Source organism: Chiroxiphia lanceolata, chromosome 10, assembly GCF_009829145.1.
Source record: "Chiroxiphia lanceolata isolate bChiLan1 chromosome 10, bChiLan1.pri, whole genome shotgun sequence".
In the NCBI taxonomy this organism is placed as follows: domain Eukaryota; kingdom Metazoa; phylum Chordata; class Aves; order Passeriformes; family Pipridae; genus Chiroxiphia; species Chiroxiphia lanceolata.
In genome coordinates this window covers 842,129-862,348 of record NC_045646.1, presented here as the reverse complement: position 1 = coordinate 862,348, position 20,220 = coordinate 842,129, and the positions used below count along the sequence as shown (strand labels likewise).

At 45.2% G+C, this 20,220-nt stretch overlaps 1 protein-coding gene across 2 annotated transcripts; it reads left to right on the top strand.

The window, feature by feature from the left end:
- Positions 1-234: 234 nt before the first annotated feature.
- DHX36 (DEAH-box helicase 36) lies at positions 235-17,979 on the top strand. 2 transcript variants are annotated; one of them, XM_032698482.1, is made up of 26 exons: positions 235-322; positions 485-624; positions 1,736-1,857; positions 2,762-2,960; positions 3,612-3,650; positions 4,433-4,603; positions 5,222-5,301; positions 6,239-6,313; positions 6,424-6,590; positions 7,169-7,250; positions 7,773-7,913; positions 8,403-8,505; positions 9,659-9,746; positions 10,591-10,646; positions 10,755-10,819; positions 11,332-11,475; positions 11,997-12,114; positions 12,729-12,827; positions 13,395-13,568; positions 13,829-13,915; positions 14,581-14,664; positions 14,756-14,855; positions 14,941-15,031; positions 15,436-15,556; positions 16,132-16,284; positions 16,882-17,979. In XM_032698482.1, the coding sequence occupies exons 3-26, from the start codon at positions 1,751-1,753 to the stop codon at positions 17,065-17,067; spliced, it is 2,730 nt and encodes a 909-aa protein (XP_032554373.1). In that variant the 5' UTR covers positions 235-322; positions 485-624; positions 1,736-1,750; the 3' UTR covers positions 17,068-17,979. The 2 variants fall into 2 exon arrangements, with proteins under 2 accessions (XP_032554373.1, XP_032554372.1); XM_032698481.1 differs by lacking the exons at positions 235-322; positions 485-624 and adding an exon at positions 1,232-1,489.
- The last annotated feature ends 2,241 nt before the right edge of the window (positions 17,980-20,220 follow it).

Below are 20,220 nucleotides of genomic sequence, written 5' to 3'. Positions count from 1 at the left end.
ACAGTAGTGTTGACTCACTTGCAGTTCTTTTCAGCATCTAAATCAAAAAAATCCTGAAAATATTTGAATTTATGTTTCCTTTAGAATGGGTGTTTTTCACGGTGTTAAAGGAGATGATGGAAATGCAGGAGGTACGTGCATAGAGATGGAAATTGCTCTGGCAGCAAAATCCCACTGGTTTCAAACATGAGCGCTGCTTGGGTGTCCAGATACACTGTTGTGGATTGTTACTGGAGCAAACAGGAGCAAACTGTCAAAATCACCCAAGTGACTCAGCACCAGGCACGTCTCTGTCCTGGACATCTAAATAACAGAACCAGAGGTAACCACTGTCCCAGTCTAGAGGCATCTGCAGGCTATAGGGGGTCGGGAAGACCAACTTGTCTGTGTGTGGATGCATAAACCACTTTGTGAGGGGAAGAGAGAAAAGAAAATAGAAATTTCTAACTTGAGCACCTGCTTCTTTTCCCTTCATATGGCCAAGCGCTGGAGTGTTGGACTGACTGTCATCAGCTGTGGGCAGACAAAAAAGAGAGAATGGTTTCCTTTGGAAGAAGCAATCCTTCACCTGAATATTGAAAGTCAGTATGTGATACTGTGTGTCAGAGATCTAAATCCTGAAATGTGAGTAAATCACACCAACAAGGGAGAAAAGGCAAGAGAATACGTAAAGAAATTAAGTTGAAGAAGCATTTACAGCTGCACAGTGGTGTTCAGGAAAACAAAATGTTAATTCACTGTTGAAAGAGTAATACTGATGTGAATAATTCTCCCTAATTTAAAAGGTTGAATGTCCCACTCCGGAGAACCTGGGCACCGTGTATCCCATACACGAGTGATCAGCCCACAGACCCAGAGCAGGGGCTATTTTAATATGTGTATTGTCTTTTGTAAAGAAACTGTGGGAACAGTCCCCGTCCCAGAAAGGGCACAAACCCTGTATGTGACGATGGAGAGCAACATTTAGTGTAGCCTTAACATCTCCTTGCAGCTTGAAAGCCTACAAAGATCAAACATCAAAGAACATCCTTTTTTAAAAAAAATATTTATGTAGTGCCCATTTTGCCGGGCGGGGACTCGAACCGGTGTCCTTGCGGGTCCGGGACTCGAACCCGCGTCCCTGAGGCGGGCGGAAGTGCGGGCGGCCGGGGCGGGCGGTGCCGGCGGATGAGGCGGGGCCGGGCCGCGCGGGGCTCTGCGGGCCGGGCCGGCTCCATCGGCTCTCTCTGCCCTGTGGGCTCCCTCAGCCCTACCGCCCCTCCGAGCGGGGCTGGGCCGGGCCGCCGCGGCCATGAGCTACGAGCACCGCCGGGACTGGGGCCGCGGGCGCGGCGGCGATGGCGGCTCGGGCTCCGGCGGCCCCTCGGCGGGCGGGCCCGGCGGGCGCGGCGGGCGCGGGCGCCACCCGAGCCACCTGAAGGGCCGCGAGATCGGGCTGTGGTACGCGCGGAAACAGGGCCAGAAGAGCCGCGACACCGACCGGCAGCAGGTGAGGGACACGGGACAGCGGGGACGCGGCGCGCCCCTCGTGAGCCTTGGCGGGCGGCACCGGGCTGTGAGAGAGTGTGTGTGTGTGTGTCCCTGCGCTTGGAGCCGCCCCGGGGAACCCTCACAGTTGTGACCGTGCCGGGGAACCCTCACACTCGTGACCGCCCGGCTGCGGGCGCGTGTGGCGTTAGCGGGGTGATCCCTGTCCGTGCCCCGCACACCCTGGCAGGCTGTGCTGTTCCCGCAGAGAGCCGTCGTGCGCATGGACGAGCGCAGGGAAGAGCAGATCGTGCAGCTCCTGAATTCCGTCCAGGCTAAGAACGACAAAGAGCAAGAATCCATGTCCTGGTGGTCCGGGGATGAGGAAAGGTAAAGAGACACTGGTTCTTTTAAACTTCCCACAGACTGGCAGGAAGATGTGCCAGAAGGTATTTACCTTTAGTGAGTGAGTTGACTTAACAGGTTTGTCCACCTGTGTTGTCACACTGAAATGGTTGTAGCCATTGCTGTAAAACTCTCTTCCATCATCGCTGAGCTTCGGGTGTAACATTTTTACTTAAAATCATAACATCTTGTAACTGATCTCAAGCCCTACTTAGGATGCATATGTGGGACTTTTAAGCTTCTCTGGTCTCTGGAGTTACTCTTCCAGAGGTGGCATTTGACTTGTGTTTTCAGTTATTGTGCAATTTTGGAGTCTTTTCTCCCCCTCTGTGGAGCAAGGTGTGTTCTGAACTCGCTAAGGATTTCGGGTGATGGAGAACTGGGCAGGTGTGCTGAAATGAGGGCATGGAGGAGCCAGTTACAGTTACAGGGCGCTGGGTCAAGCAGTAATTTTCTGAAAATGTTTTGTTGCTTGGTGGCTTCGTTCGGTACGAAAGAACATGTTACTTTTCTAGATACTGATGTAAAGTTTTTGGTGGCTCATAATTTCAGACTTTAATTGGTTCCCGGGCATGCACCATAATGACAGGCTGCACAGAGAAACTGTGGCTGCCCCATCCCTGGAAGTGTCCAAGGCCAGGTTGGACAGGGTTTGGAGCCACCTGCTCTAGTGGGAGGTGTCCCTGCCCACGGCAGGGGTGGGGCTGGATGGGCTTTAAGGTCCTTCCACCACAAACCATTCCATGATTCTGTATTCCTACGGGCTGGTGGTTCATTGACTGATGGATGAAACATCTCAACCCCAAGTTCATGTGTTCCTGTAGTGGCTCCCTGCACGTGGCCAGGCTTAGCTGGGATCATCTCTGAGGTTTGTGTTCTCTGATTCCAGCCCTGCAGAACAGCCTGTGAAGGTGAAACCAGATGCTGAAAAGGCTCCTGTAAGACGGAGACCGGTCTTGGAAAAAACATCCCTGGATCGGGATGTGGAATATCTCTTTGAAAAAAATGAGCAGGATACTGATTTAGATGAACAGCTTAAAGAAGACTTAAGAAAGAAGAGATCTGATCCCAGATATATTGAAATGCAGGTACTTTTTGTTGGATTTTTTTTTTCAGTTAAACTGACCTGCAAATGTACCTGCTTGCAGTTTATTTTCTAGGAAGTTGTCACAATGTTACTTTTGTTAAAAATTGCCTTCAGAATTTTATAAGTGCCTATTGATAAGACAGTGATTAAAAATGTGAAATTACCAATTTCAGGGACAGTTAGAATCTATAATTCAAAGCTGACACATTGTTTTATTGGCTGGGTTTTTGTTTCTTTTTATGAATTGTGTCCCTGCACTTATGTCTAAAACTGAAAGCATAGCAATGGGCTCTGAAGGAATCTGCTTCTTAGAAACAGAGTTTATGTTATTTTAACATCCATGTATAGAAAGCTGTGAAGTAAAACAGTTACCATGAACACCAGTTCTCCCTTCAGTACCAGGCCCTGCTCTTGCAGCTGTGTGTGCCTACCTCAACATGTGCTGAACTACTGGGTTTAGATCATTTTGCTAAATTTAATGAAACTGAAGGCACACATGGAAATAAAGTTATTCCCCGTGGGCCTGGGTTTATATAAGTATTGCTGAGGAGTTTGTCATTATTTTGCAGTTTGGCCTGGATTATAGATGGAATCTGTTATGTTGCTTCAGTTAAAGAGGTGTTTAAAGATACTTTTATTTTCTGTTCCCCAGAGGTTTCGAGAGAAACTCCCCTCCTATGGCATGAGAGAGGTAGGTGTGTGTTTAACTACAGAGAATACGTGTTTCTGCTGCTGTGTTGAAAAATAGTGGCTGTACTGCTGGCTCTGACTGCCATTAGTTTCCCAGTGACAGGATCACATCAGTGACAGTATGGGCTGTTATTAATTGGTGTTAATTCTTCATTTGGTGCCCCTTATGTGAAGTAGAAAGTGAGCGTTCTGATAGGTTTGCTTTTGCAGGTTCGGTGAATGATTAGTGAGCTTTTTCCTGAAATTCATCTATTTGCCATAATGTCCTTTCTGTTAGTGTTTGTTTCCTAAAATTGTCATGATGCCCTTGACAATCCTTGGCTTTGGGAAGTAGGGGCTGGGAAGCTTTTCCTGATGGTACAAGATACGTTAAAATACTGTGCTAAAACCCTTCAGTTCGTGCAGTCTTGGAGGCCAACAGGGTAAATGGTAGTTTTTAGTCCCCAGAGTCGTACAGGAGACAAGCAGGAGGCAGAGAACTTAAAAGTGTATTTTGTGGTTGGTTTTTTTTTGTCCTTTCATGTTGTTTTCATACGAGATTTAAAGATTTAAAGCCAGTGCTCAGGTTGGATGTGCTTTAAACCCCACGCATGGAAAGTGCAAATGAACACCTCCTGTGAGGTTTAAACTAAACTTCAGTTGCAGTGTTGTGACAAACAGCTGAGTGTTCTTCAGCTGCTGTGACTCTGCTCAAGGGTCACTGCACGGAAGCAGCGAATGGTCCAAACCCTCTAAAATCTGATTCGAACAATAACTCGGTGAACGTGTTCTCTGTGGAACCAGGAGCTCGTGAACCTGATCAACAACAACCGTGTGACTGTGATCAGTGGGGAGACGGGCTGTGGGAAGACGACCCAGGTGACCCAGTTCATCCTGGACGACCACATCGAGCGCGGGAAGGGCTCCACGTGCCGGATCGTCTGCACCCAGCCCAGGAGGATCAGCGCCATCTCCGTGAGTGCCCTCGGCAAACTCGCTTCCTGGGGGGGTTTGCCCGTGAATCTGAGCTTTCTGTGTGCTCCTTCTCAGCTGTCTGAGGTTCTGTTGCAAGCCACGAGTTTGTTCCTGTGCACTGATTTGATATTTCACGGGTGTTGGTTGGGGGTTTGAGTACTGGCACTGCAGGCTCGTTCTCCGAGTGTAGCCATGGGTTATATCTGGGATTTTAATGGATTTTGCAGTGCAAATGTGAATTCCGATAAAAACTAATGCTGTGTCAGGCCCTCTAGAGGTGGATTAATGACAGGAAAGAGTTTGGCTTTCAGGTGCTCAGTAATTACTCTTCTTGCTAGTTCAGTGTCAAGTGATGAGAGACCCTTGCTTTACCCTGAGGGAAAGCTCACCCTGCTGAAGGGGAGTGTGGTTCTGTTCCTCTCAGGTCTGTCCTGGGACACAAACTTACCTGTGTGTTGCTGACAGGAAACGCTGTTCTCAGGGGAGGAGAAAAAGTGGTTTTCAGGGCGTTTCTTTGTTATTTACAGAACTTCTCAGTTCCAGGTATTTCTTGCTGATGAGTAGCTCAGTCACAGATCAACCTGTGGGATTTCTCAGAGTTTTCTTTGTTTTCCCCAGGTGGCTGAGAGGGTGGCTGCTGAGAGGGCAGAGGCCTGTGGCAGTGGCAAGAGCACGGGGTACCAGATCCGCCTGCAGAGGTGAGTGGCTCCTGGTGCTGCTCTTGTGGGAAGTACCAGCTATTGTTACACGAAGGAGACAGTTTGAAAAGCAGTCCTTAAATAGCTGCTCTCCTGCTGATATTTTCTCCAGAAGGAATTCTTGTGAGTAGCTGGTGTAGGGAATGAGGTTTTTCAGTTTTAGCAAAGAGTTTGAATGCAGTTGCTGTGTTTTATGCAGTGTGTGACAGCGACCAGTACCAAGTTGTGCTTTGTCTAGTAGGCCCTTTTTTCAGATCTCCTAAAAGGTTCTGCTGTTGATAGAACTAAAAGCGATGTCCCTAATCCAGGAATTGCAAGGCAAAATGGAAATCCTAAAGGAGAGAATGATCTGAGCCATATTTCTGTGGGAAAGTATGTAATTGCTACACTTACCTATGGACTAATCCCCTGGGATCAGGTCATAGATGCATTGACAGGAGTTCATGGAGCAAAAGCTCTTACATTTGGAGTCAGCTGTAGTTTTAAAAGGTACCTGAAATGTTACCAGCAAATAATGGAACCTTTATTGTTGAAACAAAACTGCTGGTGAGAGAGGACAGCTCAGCCCTGCCAGCATTTCAGTTGGAGCTTAGAGAGCCTCCCTGCTCTTTCTCTTCAGTGCTCAGTGAGGACTGTCTCACTGCTGTGCCCGAGTGCCCTGTGTGCTGAGCCTGGGCAGCTGCAGCAGTGGGGTCAGCACTGCACTGTGCAGGTGATGATAAAGGATGTCAGGGCCTCTGGCAGACCCCTGGGTCCTTCCCCTTCCCCCAAGGGATACAGCTGTGACCTGATTCCTGTTCCTCCCCGTGAGCTGTGAGCGAGTCAGTGAGGCACCTTCAGCATGTCTGTACTGGCATCTGCACCTGGATCTTAAGCTTTTGAAGTGTTTTGTGAAATACAGAAGAGAACTGAGGAATTCTTATTGTGTCTCTTTCAGTCGGTTGCCAAGGAAACAAGGTTCAATTTTGTACTGTACCACGGGAATTGTCCTCCAGTGGCTCCAGTCGGACAAGTGAGTGTCCCTGTTTGATGAAAAGCTGAATGCAGTGATGAGAGGAGTCCTGACTCTGTTCTTTCATTTTGCTAAAAACAACTGTTTAAATTCCTCCTCTTCTGTTTTAGGCACTTGTCCAGCATCAGTCACGTAGTCCTTGATGAAATCCATGAAAGAAATCTTCAGTCAGATGTTTTAATGAGCATTATTAAAGATCTGCTAAATATTCGACTGGATTTGAAAGTCATACTAATGAGTGCTACTCTAAATGCAGAGAAGTTTTCCGAGTATTTTGGTAGGTTAAATGCTTCCTAGAAATGTTCCTCTTAAGTAATTTAGTCTTCTACAGTAAAATGCAGTTCTTAAATTATAGAATTGATTTTTATCAAAAGAGGAAATTACTTCAGTTTTCCAAAGAGTTGGCAGCTGCTGGAGATGCTGATTCTCTGTTTTATCTCATCACGAGCATGTATTGCTTCCGGTTTTGCTCTTCAGACGTGCTACAGAAGTAGAATCCACGGAGCATTTTCCTGTTAAATATTTAGTCATATTTACCACACTTTAGAATTCTTGGTGTGAGTGGGCAACCAGATTGAACTGTTAGTTGTTCAGTCTCCCAGCTTTATCCTGTGGCTGGAACCAGGGGAGCATGCTGGTGTGCAATACGCTGCTTGCTGCCTGTGCTTTTTAACTCAACAGCTTCACTTAGGGATGAATTTGGTGTATTCCTCGGGAATCTGAAAATAAATAATCAGCAAAACCACACAGCCATGGCAGCTCTATTGCAGAAATAGGGAAGAATTTATTGCCTCTATTACTTCACTGCAGTGTTTCATTGGTGGTTTTAAAGCCGAGTTGTGCCTTCCCCCCCAGATCATTGTCCAATGATTCACATCCCGGGGTTCACTTTCCCAGTGGTGGAATATCTGCTGGAAGATGTAATTGAGAAGTTGAGGTAAGTGGGTTTTCTGAACATCATTTCAGAGAGTATTTTGGGGAGGGGTTGGCTTAGCATATATGTTCAAAGACTACTTGGAATAAAAAAGAATTGCTTGTATTTTTGAACAGAAAACCTTCCAAGAGAAGTCTCATAGCTTGTACAGTAATTACAGATGGCACATGGAATTGTTGGCTTGAGGGGGGGAACAACTTTGTCTGTCTTTTGGTGTAGTGGGTTTCAGGTCTCTAAATCAAGCCCATCTTTGTGGCTGTTGAGACTCTTGTTCTGCCCGTTCCCATGTTTGCTGGGGCTGGTGCCTGTTCCTGTAAGGAGGATTTCTGCCTCAGAAGAACCTGAAGAACCTCCCCTCCATGGTGTGGCTGAAGCACAAGTGCAGTGCAGTGCAGTCCCTGCAGGGCCAGCGTGGCTGGGTCTGTCCCCAGTGCCAGACAGTGCAGTGCAGTCCCTGCAGGTGCCAGTGCAGCTGTGTCTGTCCCCATTGCCAGGCAGTGCAGCTGTGTCTGTCCCCAATGCCAGGTACAGCCCCGAGAGCACGGAGCGGCGGCCGCGCTGGAAGAGGGGATTCCTGCAGGGCCACGTGAGCCGGCCCGACAAGGAGGAGAAGGAGGAGATGTACCGGGAGCGATGGCCCGAGTACCTCAGGCAGCTCAGGGGCAGGTGGGCCCAGATTACTCCTTTGCTTTAAGTTTTCAGGCAGTTCCTAACCATAAATTGGTGCTGTATTGTGTTGCTGGCTTTAGTAATGGTGGGGCAGCTGCTGCTGGGGAAAACGATGATGGAATTCCTGGCAACCAGGGAAGTGCCTTTGAGCTCAGAATTAGCTCCCTTTGCCTGTGCAGACTGTGGGAGTCAGTTGTTCAGGTTAAATTTAAATTTGTTACCTAAATGCAGATTGTTAGTCCCTGGCCAGTCCAAGAGGAGGAGACATATGATCAAAGTGCTTCAAAGGCAGTTCAGTCATGACATGGCAATTCTCAAACTGACAATAATCACACTGAACTAAATGTGGAGGGGCGGGAATTGATCACAGAACCAAACTGCTCAGAGGTGGGTTAATGCCTCTGTGACTGAGACCTGACAGCAGGAACAGGAGCACGTGGCTCTGCATGTTCCAGGTCACCAGTGTCTGTGCTTTCCCTGCTGCAGGTATTCAGCAAGCACTATTGATGCCCTGGAAATGATGGATGATGACAAGGTGGACCTTGACCTCATAGCAGCTCTGATCAGACACATCGTGCTGGAAGAGGAGGTACAGCCCTGTCACTGTCACCACTCTGGTGGTGGCACTGGGCTGGGGCCCAGGGGTGTCACAGTGTCAGAACCAGGGCTTACTTTGGCTTATCACACACAGAGAAAGGAGAGACATTTTTTGGTTTTCTCTCCTGAGAAGTAATTGAACAGTTTTAAATATGTAATGACTTCTTAAGCCCTGAGGTTCATTCCAGTGTTCGTTGATATGGTGGGATGGAATCCATGTTCAGAGGGGAGCATTTTCATGAGCAGGGGTTGTGTGTGTTACTGAGAGCTGTGTACATGAGAAACTTGGAGAACTTACAAATACACTGGATATTTTCATCCATAGTCCCTTCTGAGCAAGGGGAAAAAAGAGCCTGAATTCTTTCAGTGACAGCAAGGATTGTCTCGTACATAAGATGGGGCAGAGAGCTGAAGGTTTAGGTGCTATTTGAATTTGGGTTGCTGCATTTTTTTCTTTTGGCTAAGCATTTAAATAAGCCTTCAAATTAAGTGTACACCTTAGTTTTTTGATGGAAAATAATGTAATTACAAATTAAATTTAACTTTTACTTCTTTCTGTGACTGAGTATGTGCTTGTCAAAGGAAGTAGTCTTTGCAGTTTGTAGTAACAGTTACATTTAGTGAAACAGCTGTAGAAAACTCTGAAGGCCATTTTATTGTATGACTGAATCTCCATTCCTAGTTCCTCTGCACTGGGAGGGAGAGGGCAAGAGCCATACTCAGAGGTGTGTTCACTGCCTCATACCTATATTATTAAAAATATCAAGTAATTTAATGTTTCAGTTAATAGATCATTAAAACTGTGGATAATGAGGATGGCTTTATTTTTTGTTCTTTCTGTCTTGAAAATTACACAGGAGTTCCTCTCTTTTACTTGCAGCTTAAATTCTGGTGTTGACATGGCTGTGTTTAAAACACTGCAGGGGACAGCATTTAAAATCCAATTTTTACTTCTTACGTTCAGATAAATACATGTAACTGGCTCTTTTATAGAAAAAAAAATTGTTAAACTGTTCCAAATGGGAGTCAGTGAGGTTTCAGGTCTCACAGGTCCAGCAGGTGTATCGGTGTGCAAGTAGCTGGCTCTCTGCACAGTGGGTGGTGTGTTCTGACCTCTCTTCCTTTGCTCCCTCTTTTCCCTGTAGGATGGTGCAATTCTGGTGTTTCTGCCAGGCTGGGACAACATCAGCACTCTGCACGATCTCTTGATGTCACAAGTCATGTTTAAGTCAGGTAAAACCAAAATTTTCATGGGAATTGTAGCAGTAGCATTAGTGGCAGACTATTTTTGCGTGGAATTGTTGCTGTTGCACTGGATTCATTTTTAGCTCATCTCTCCTCAAAATAATTGCAGTGTTCAGCAGTTTTTGTATTTCTGTAGTGTCCTTCATCTGCTAAGGACAACAACTCGTTTTCCTTGATGTGGGAGTGAAAATCTGAAAACCAACCTGACCTGCATCTCCTTCCTGCTGTCCTTTCCCGTGGCTGTGAGAACCCCCCTCCCAAACTAAACTCCTTTCTCTGTGTTTCCTCTACCCTTGTTCCTCCAGCAGCTCCCGCCCCCTGCTTTGCTGAGAGCTCCCTCCAGCCTGTTTATCTGAGCTTTGTTATGGGCACTACAGTATCTGTGCCTGTCTGATACACTTTAACTTGTCCTTTGGCCTGTCTCATCTTTCCATCTAACCTCCCTTAGCTGGGCTCTTCACTATTCACATGTTGCCTTGCAGTATGTGGTGTGTACAGTCCATAGATACAGAATTTCAGTTTATTGAAAGATTGTGTCAGTTTATGTGTTAAACTTGAGCAATTATTGAATAATTTGAGAGTCTAAAAGTAAATATAAATTACTGTACATAACTTTATATATTTTATTAAACTTGTCATGTCATCGTAGCATCATAAAAAAGTCCTTTATACCTTTTTACTGTAGAATTTGCCATTATGATACAAGTATCTGTGAAATCAGAGCAAGAAACAGTAGCCTGACTTGCAGCCTATTTTCTCTATTCTGCATGATTGATTTTCCTGTAAAGTTTCTGTGCTTACACCATATCTTTTACTGATTTTTAACTTCCAGATAGGTTTATTATCATACCTTTGCATTCACTGATGCCTACTGTTAACCAGACTCAGGTATGCTGCTCTTTTATTGTGATATTTCACAACTGCAAAAAAAAAAAAAATGAATGAAGCACATGTTTGGTTTTGGCAAACATATAAATGGGCCCTGGCTGATTACAGGTGTTTAAGAAGACCCCACCAGGAGTAAGGAAAATCGTGATTGCAACCAACATTGCAGAGACCAGGTAAATACCTGGCTGTACACACCCAGAAAAGCTGTATATTTAACAAAACAAATGAAAGTGGTAATTTAAAATATAAACCTGTTTGATGTTTCCAAAAATACATGTTCCTGTGTTTGTGCCACTTATTTATAACACTATCTTTAGAAATGTTTATAGACTAAACAGAGTTTTCCTAGAATTGTTTTAAACAGACCAATTCAATTGTTTTGAACAATTAAACTATAGGAATACTAAACAATTACTATATTGACTTGCCTTTGTACAAGATAATCTGAGGTTCTCATCCTCTGTGCACCTTCAGAACCCATGTGGGGGCTTCTGCCAGACCCAGCAGAATAAATCAGCCCTGTCTTGAACTCTAGTGATGCAATTCTTAATGACATTCCAAACACAGAGTTTTTAATTGCTTGCTCACAATTTGGGAAGGGATAAAGAGAAGCCAAACCCCTTTCCAGTCCTAGGTCAAGCTTGCAGAGATGAAGAGTTGAATTTTTTCTGGTTTTTTCCACCAGCATCACAATCGATGACGTCGTGTTTGTGATAGATGGGGGCAAAATAAAGGAGACTCACTTTGACACCCAGAACAACATCAGCACCATGGCAGCAGAGTGGGTGAGCAAAGCCAATGCCAAGCAGAGGAAGGGTCGGGCAGGAAGGTAAGAGCAGTGGGGATGGGGAGAGAGGGTTGGGATGGGGAGGTTTCCATCAGTCCTGGAGCACATACTGGAGCTTCTGCTTTGTTCCTGCCATGCCCAGCAGCAGGGGCTGGCACAGCTGCCTCCTTCCTGGGGAAGCAGTGGTTCCCTTGTCCTTCTGGGAAGCTGAGGTGACCTGTGCTGCATTTGAGTCCTGAGTTTCCCCCCTACAGAAGAATAAGTCCCGTATTTTATTTTAATTCTTGTTGGAACTGTTTGCTTACCTGATTTATGAGGCTGATCCATTAAAGTGAAAATGGCTTAAAAATTAATTTCTGTGCTCTCCATGCCTTTTTCCTGCTGATGAGTCTGTGTTTCAGAAGGCTGAAATGGCTTTTACAATTGGATACACTTCAGTTCTAACTCCTTTAGGTGTTTTGGAAAGCTGTTTGTAAACAAACACAATTATAATGTCACAGTTTCATAGAAAAAAGCAAAAAAACAACCGAAGCCAAAGCAGTTGTTTGTTGAAATCACTGCAGAGTTCAGCCAGGCCACTGTTACCATCTGTACAACGGGCTGCGTGCCAGCCTGCTGGATGATTATCAGTTACCAGAGATCCTGAGGACACCCTTGGAGGAACTCTGCTTACAAATCAAGGTAAACAGGACTCTTCAAACATATTTATCATCTACTTTTCCATTGGAGTAAGAGGTGGAGAGAATAATTTAACGCAACTGTGAGCCTAAGATTGTCAGGTGAAATTTCTGTTACACCAGAAATGCAGAGTATTTAGCCAATAATTGCAGCACCTTTTGGAAAAGCACACTTGTACCTGGGTGCATCAATCAAACCCAGGGAAACAGGGTTGTCTGGTGTCAATAGAAGGTGAAGTCTAGACTGTGCTTTCCCCCAAATGTCATTCAATCAGAGGAGATTCAGTGAGAATGCCAGTGAGTCAGGGGTGTGATGTCTTAAAAGAATTTTACTACAAAGTGGTTTTAGAGCTGGCATGAGCTTCCCTTTTGGGCAGTTTGTATTGAATTCCTCATGCAAGCAGAAGGAGTGCCACGTGTATGTGAACTGAATGAAGAATAGATCCTTCTGTTTCAAATTTCGTCATTAATACATTTTTTTCCCTTAGTTCTTAATTAAAGAAATTCTAACTCAAGCTGTGAGTTAGTCACACTGTTTCAGTTATGAGGTTACTGCTGGCTGATTTTAGGCAGCCATCTTTTCTGGTTGCTGTAGGCTTTTGTTGTTTTTTCTTGCAGATCCTGAAGCTTGGTGGAATTGCCTATTTTCTGAGCAAACTAATGGACCCACCATCTCGTGATGCTGTCATGTTGGCCATAAATCACCTCATGGAGCTGGTAAAGTGTTGTTTCATATGCAAGGAATGACCTGCATAGAACCATGTTACATGTGTGTTACCAGACAGGTCTGGCTTCACAGGCCTGGACATTGCACCCCTTCCTTTTGTGTGGAGCCCTGATGTGTCCTCACTGCACAGAGGGAGCAAATTCCCATCGCCCAGGATGGTTATGGGCTGCACAGCTGTGCTGGGGCACTTTCTGAATGACTCAAACCAGACACATGGACCCTGCTCTTCAGTTCCCTGCAGACATTGCTCTCCCTCTCTGCTCTGCACTGCTCCGCTCAGCCCTGCAGCCCCAGCCCTCCTGTGCAGATCAGGGGTATGGGAGTAAGGTATTGTGTGTCACTGGCCCTCTGGGTTCTGGAGAAGGAGAGATTAACGACACATTTGTTCTGCTGACTCCTTGCCCTGGTGTTATTTGCACAAATGAATTGTAGCCATAAATTGAACCCTCTGATTTAGGTACTAGTGGGTGATAGGAGTGTACTGGTGGCTCTTCCAAGGAAATCCTCCCCATTTCACACGATGTGTTTGTTCTTTCCTTTTTCCCCTCTCCTGGCAGAATGCTCTGGACAGGCAGGAGGAGCTGACTCCCCTGGGTGTCCACCTTGCACGGCTGCCAGTGGAGCCCCACATTGGGAAGATGATCCTCTTTGGGGCCTTGTTCTGCTGCCTGGACCCTGTGCTCACCATTGCAGCCAGCCTCAGCTTCAAGGACCCCTTTGTCATCCCTCTGGTAAAGGGGAATTACAACGAGTGGGGCTTACTGAAATGCTATAGTTTAAAAGCACTTTAATCTGATTTTCCTGTTAATTACATTTTTATTAGTAAGATTGCCATCACATACTACAAGTTATTACCTTTGCCTCCAGATTATTGGAAGCAGCTGTAATTTTCATACCAGTTGCATATGAAGTATTGCTGTATCGATGTACCTTAATTAGGAAAAGAGAACTATTGTGTCAGGCTGGATATTTTATGGGTTCTGATTTTTAGGGCAAAGAGAAAGTGGCAGATGCAAGAAGAAAGGAGCTGTCAAAGAACACGAAAAGCGACCACCTGACTGTGGTGAATGCTTTCACTGTAAGCACATTTTAATGGGTTTTTTTTCTTCTAGAACTTTAATTCGGGTAATGTAGTTGATCTTAAGGAAAAAGTTGATCAGTTTGTGCTCTGTAGGATTTCTTACTTGGCTTCTACAGAAACATAAAACCAAGCTGATTGTCACCCTTCTAGTGTTGAGGAATCTTGTCTCCAGGCTCAAACACCTGATTGCTGGTGGATAAGTCTGTGAAAGAGACTTAGAAAACTTAATCTTATAGTTTACCTTGCTAAGTTGTTCATTCTTATCCTTCTGGCCTCTATGAGAGGCCTCTATGAGAGGCCAGAGCTGACTTTAGAAGTGTTAAAGATTGAGCTGTGTTTTGTTGGTTGAGAAGAGAAGGAAATAAATGGCCTGAAAAATGCAGTTTCTGCCCAGGACTGTTAATAACAACAAATGGTGCTGTGGCAAATGTAGCCAGATTTCACTGCTCCCCATGAAAACCACAAGTTTTTGATTCAAAACATGAAGTTGTGTTTTTCTGCTCTATGCTGTGTACACATAAACAAAGAGATCCAAGGATTTACTTTCTCTCTCGGAGGGAAGGATGTAACTGCTTTGTTTGTTCACCTCCAGTTTTTGCTGGCCTTAATTCTGTGGTGTGTTTCCCTTACAAACCCCCTGGAACTATGGGTTTAATGCCTAGGGCTGGGAAGAGACTCGGCGTCGTGGCTTCAGGACTGAGAAGGACTATTGCTGGGAGTATTTCCTGTCCTCCAACACCCTGCAGGTAACAGCCCCTGGCAGGTTGAACCGTGGGCTGTGGGGCCGAGCAGGGCTCTGCTCAGCACCGTTCTGGGGCCGTGGCTGTTCTCTCCTAGATGCTGCACAACATGAAGGGGCAGTTTGCTGAGCACCTCCTCGCAGCTGGGTTTGTGAGCAGCAGAGACCCCAAGGATCCCAAATCTAACACCAACTCGGGTAACTGTGCAGGGACATGGAGCCTTTCTGAGGGCTGGAGCCTCAGCTTGCAGAACTGCCTGATTGACTGCCCTGTCTCCTACAGATAACGAGAAGCTGCTCAAAGCTGTCATCTGTGCTGGCCTCTATCCCAAAGTGGCAAAGATCCGACCCAGCTTCAGCAAAAAGAGAAAAATGTGAGGGCTTGGTTTAATGTTGGTTTGTGTTGGGGGTGATTTGTGCATGGGGTGGTTTGGAAAGGTGAAGCAGTGGCTCGAGTGCAGGAATGAATCTGACTTTATAGCTCAAGTCATGCTTGTGGGTTACTCCTTTGAGAAGGGCAGGTGAGAGCGTGGATTGTTGATCTCTTAACATTTAGATACCTGCTGGTATTGGAATAATTTGTGTGACCTTATTGTGCCATGGGTAATGTTCCAGTATATCAGTAGCACTGCTCCAAAGGGCTCCTGCCCTCATCTGCGTTCTGCAGCAGCAGTTCAGACACTGACATTTCTGGTTATTTGGCAAGATAGAGCACAGAAATCCTGGTCTGTTGATTTATCACTTCTTATAGTACCAGACTTTTTTTTTTTCTTTGCAGGGTGAAAGTTTGCACCAAGACAGATGGATCAGTTAATATTCATCCCAAATCAGTTAATGTGGAGGAAACCGAGTTCCATTACAACTGGCTCGTGTACCACCTGAAGATGAGGACCAGCAGTGTAAGTGAGGGGGGGTTATGTTTGTGTAGGTTAATGTGGTATCCCTTTGTAAATGAGGTTGGGTCAGGATTCAGAGGGGATGTGAACAGCCTTTGTTCTGGAGCCTTCCTGTCCTGGGCCATTTCTTTTACACACCATCAGTTATGTTCTTTGTGATATGGGGGTATTGTGCCATAAATAAGTAACTTTTGTGGTTTAGTGGTTGGGGGTTTTTTTGGAGGACTTGGATTTTTTTTTTTTACAGTTCTGGCAATAACAGGTGTAAATTTTATTTGAATTTATTTTTTTCATTTCAATCCAGTCTAACACTTATCAATACGCTGAAATATCCCCCCTCCCATTGTTATGGAGCAGCTGGTTTGATTTCACCACTGTGTGAAGGACTGTATTTGGTACCATTTTTGCTCCTGTTCAGTCTGATGTTATGTAAATATTTTTGAACTGAGTTGCTTCATACGTCTTGCAGATTTGTGATTGAATCATGATCTTCTGGAATTCTGTAGGAGTCTCATTAAGAGTTACTGGTGGCCCTTAGGATGTTTTGAGGGTGATCAGCCAACTTTGCTGTCGTGCAGATTTACCTGTATGACTGTACAGAGGTGTCTCCATACTGCCTTCTGTTCTTTGGAGGGGATATATCCATCCAGAAGGATAAGGACCAGGACACCATCGCTGTGGATGAGTGGATTGTTTTCCAGTCTCCAGCAAGAATAGCACACTTGGTGAAGGTGACTATGCTTAGTAATAATAATGTATGTGGAAGGCTCAGTAGCACTGATCCTTGGGGATTTCTGGATTTGCTATTACTGTGTGCCTACGGATTCATCACTCAGGGAGATATGGTGGAAATGCATTCCCAGTGAACTACACAAAGAAAACAAAAGAGATCAACTTTTCCACAGCAGAAGCTGGAGGATGACTTGGTCATTCCATGAAAACACGAGGATGGGGCTCCTCAGCCAGCAGGAATAAGTTCTAATAGAGCTGTTTAATATTAGATCCCAGAAATCATACCTGACTTTTTTTAAAAAATGTTATTTAATTTTATTTTTTTTTAAACCAGTATTTTTAATCCTGAAATAGTCAGCTAATGGATGTGTGGGCTGAGATGGGCATCTGCCATGAAGGGTAGTGCTGCTGGTTTTTGAGGGACAGTGTTTGATCCCAGCAATAGCAACGTGGAAATGAACTGGTGGGAGAGCAGCAGGTGTAAAGGTCAGGAGAACAGGGGGACTGAACTCCTGTGGCAGTGTTGTGTGTAGCTCTAACTCCCTGTCTCTTTCCTTTTTTCTTTTTTTTTTCCTTCCACAACAAACACTTTCCAGAATCTAAGACAAGAACTTGATGATCTTCTACAAGAGAAAATAGAAAACCCGCACCCCGTGGACTGGAACGACACGAAATGCAGGGACACAGCCGTGCTGACAGCGATCATAGACTTGATCACCACGCAGGAGAACGAGGGGCTGCACAACTACGCCCCGCGCTTCCAGGGCGAGCGCTGCAGTTGACACACCGGGGCTGCCCCACGCAGACGGCAGAGCCACCTTTTTTATCATAGCCTTTCTTTAGCTAGAGGAAACACTTTTCTAGGGTAAGCTGGCGTTTTCCTCATCCTGAAGAGCAGTTCCTTGGATAGTTGGCAGTGTCTGTATATGCATGTGTTCTGTGTCCAGTGTAGCTCCTGAAGTGAGGGAAGGGCAGTGTTGGGTCATGTATGGTTCTTGTCCTGACGTAGCTGTTTTTGTTGGGTTTTTACCCACCAGGTAAGAGATATTTGAAAAGCCTGCTAAAATACTGCTTAATAATACCTAAACTGTTCTTGCTGCTGGAGAAACATCTCAAAAGACTTTTTTTTTTTTTTAATTGGGAGTGGTGAGTAATTACAGTGGCTGTGTTATTCCAGCTGTGCAGCAGTCTGCTCACCAGCACTTCCACAGAAGGTAATTACAGCTTAATTAATCTAAACTTGAAAACACTTGTTAAATTTGTACTGTGGGAGGAAACAATCTTCAGAAATATTCTCTTCTTCTGCCTTTCATCCCATTCAATTAATCTTTATTCACTTTTTGTCCCCATCCAACCTCACTACTGACAGAAATTGCAGCTTACAGGAAGTATGGTTAGATAAAAGGCATGGTGGAATATGCTTTAAGGTTTGTTGCATTCGAGTTTTCTGGTTGTTTGTTGTTTTTTTTTAAAGTCCATGTAAGGGTTATATTATTACATTAAAAGTCTTTTCTTTAAAGTGTTATTTCATCTGTTCTCAATGTTTTGAATGTTATTCTGTTTTGAATGATTTCCAGCTATGGAAGAACATTTGAATAACAAAGCTTGTTTAGGATTTTGAGGTTTATCCTCAAGAAATGAAGCTCTTGTGTTGCCTTTTATTTGCCTGGAAATATAACAACTCTTCTCTCTTCTCTGGGGTTTTGGGGATTTTTTCTGTGCAAAAATGACTTTGGATCATCAAGCTTGGGAGGATTTATGGACTTTATCCTGAAGAAAACAGCAGATCAGGTGAAATTAATTTTTTTTTTTTTTTTAAACAGAAATAAGTCGAACTTAGTGATTAGAAGGTGCTTCCCATTGGGTTAACAAGGGATGGAGGATGTCAGGCTCATTGGTTCCCCCCACAGCTGAAAACAATACATGGTTTAACCTCCCTCCTGCCAACCGTTTTTCCCTCAGGTGTTTTAGATAATGAAGGAGGGGGAAGAACATCCTGCCCTGGGGGTTCTTGGGTGCACATGGAGTTGGAGGGAGAAGCAGCGCTGGTGGCTGCAGGGAGTGGGGAAGAGCCGGGCCGTGAGGGCTGTGGAAGAGCCAGGCCGTGAGGGCTGCAGAAGAGCGGGGCTGTGGGAGCTCTGAGAGCTGTGGAAGAGCCGGGCTGTGAGGGCCGTGAGGGCTGTGGAAGAGCCAGACCGTGAAGGGGGTGTGGAAGACAAGCTGCGCAGAGAGCAGGGAACGATGGTGCTGCTGGAGGTGAGCCCCAGATCAAAGTGGGGGGAAATAGGGGTTAAATTACTGATTTCCACACAACTGTGTGGAAAAGGGAATTAAATGAATTTCAGTGTGTGATTTCGGTGTTGGGGAGGAGGGAGCAAGATGGCGACACAGGGAAGGAGGAGGGAACAAAATGGCGCCCGGTGCTGAGGGGCAGTGCAGGAGGGGCTTGGTGGCACCAGGGTGCCCAGCATCAGTGTGTGAGTGTGGGGCAGGAACTACAGCTCAGCAGAGGGTTCCATTGCAGACTTTATTGATGAAAGGTTGGTGATAATGCTGTTACTGGCAGCGCTGGATTAAAAGTTGTGAAAATACAGGCTGGCACATGGTACCTGCTTTATTCTCCTTGTCCATGGTTTTTGGAGTACTTGAGTGATGGTTAAATTTTTAATTAATAACATAAAGAGCAAAAGGAAATGGTAGCAAAAGCAGAGCCTGGGTGAGAATGGCGGCGTTGTTTGAAGGAAGGTGCCTGTTCTCTCAGACGCTGCATTTGGAACGATCAGGGCCAGGCAGCCCTAGGGCCACCCCAGAAGGGACACCCCTGAGGGGTCACGGGCTGGGGCAGTCGCATCTGTGCTTAGGAAGTGTCTAATGTCTAAATAATGGTGCTGACTGTGCTTGAAACATAGCTTAACGTACTTTTTTAAGCATCAGAAACCTCTGTTCTTCGAGTTTGAGCCTGTTCCTAATGCCAGGTGAGCTGGTTTGTGCTGGGATAGTTTTCCTCACTAGTATGTCTGGTGCTGTGTTTGGATTTGTGATGTAAATACCATTATTCCAGGTATGTTTTGATAAAAATCAGTTGCAGACTACAGCAGGTAAATCCTTGGATTTCCTCCATCTTGGTGTCAAAATTTATTCTAGATCTATTTCCAACACTTGTGTTCTGTCCACTTGTTTTCCCTACATGTGTTACTTTAGGAACAGAATATACAGGTCCAGAGTGTAAGGGACATGCCTGTGAGTGATGCTGAGCACAGGCTGTGCTCTGTCAGGGTGTGTAGGTTGACTGAAGTGTGCTATTTTTACCTTTTTATTTTCAGCAAATTAGCTTTGCATAATAGGAACAAATGTACTCCTTGCCATGGCAGTCAAGAACAGCACTGCATTACAGCATGTCTTAAAAGTTCAGCAGATAAAAATATTTATTATGTTGTAGGGCTGATATAAAGAAGCAGAAAAGAATATTTATAACTGTTCCTTATGTGTGTCACAAGTTGGAGATGCTGAGACAGGCTGGAGTCAGGTGGGCACTGGATTTCTGAGCAGGTGCTGGGTGGCCCTCAGGAGCCCACAGACACACGTGGGCACCTCAACTTTGCTTCAGGGAACTGAAAGCATTCTGGTTTTTAAGCATTTTAGTTGCTTAAAACCTGGCTCTAGAAGTCAGAAGGAAGGGGTGCACATTCCAGGCCTTCCAAAAATGAGAGTTTTAATTTTAGAGTAACAAACTCCCACCTCTATTCTGTCACTGCTGGATGCTTAATTGAAAACGAGATACTGGTGTCAAGTCCACCTCTAATTAAAAAGGAGATGCAGGAGAGCATGTGTGTCTGTGCATGTGCAGAGTGCCACAGGGTGTGAAAGTGCTGAGTTTTTTGGATTGTATTCTTTGTAATTAGAAGTGCTCATCTTTTAGCTCCAACTTGCTCTAA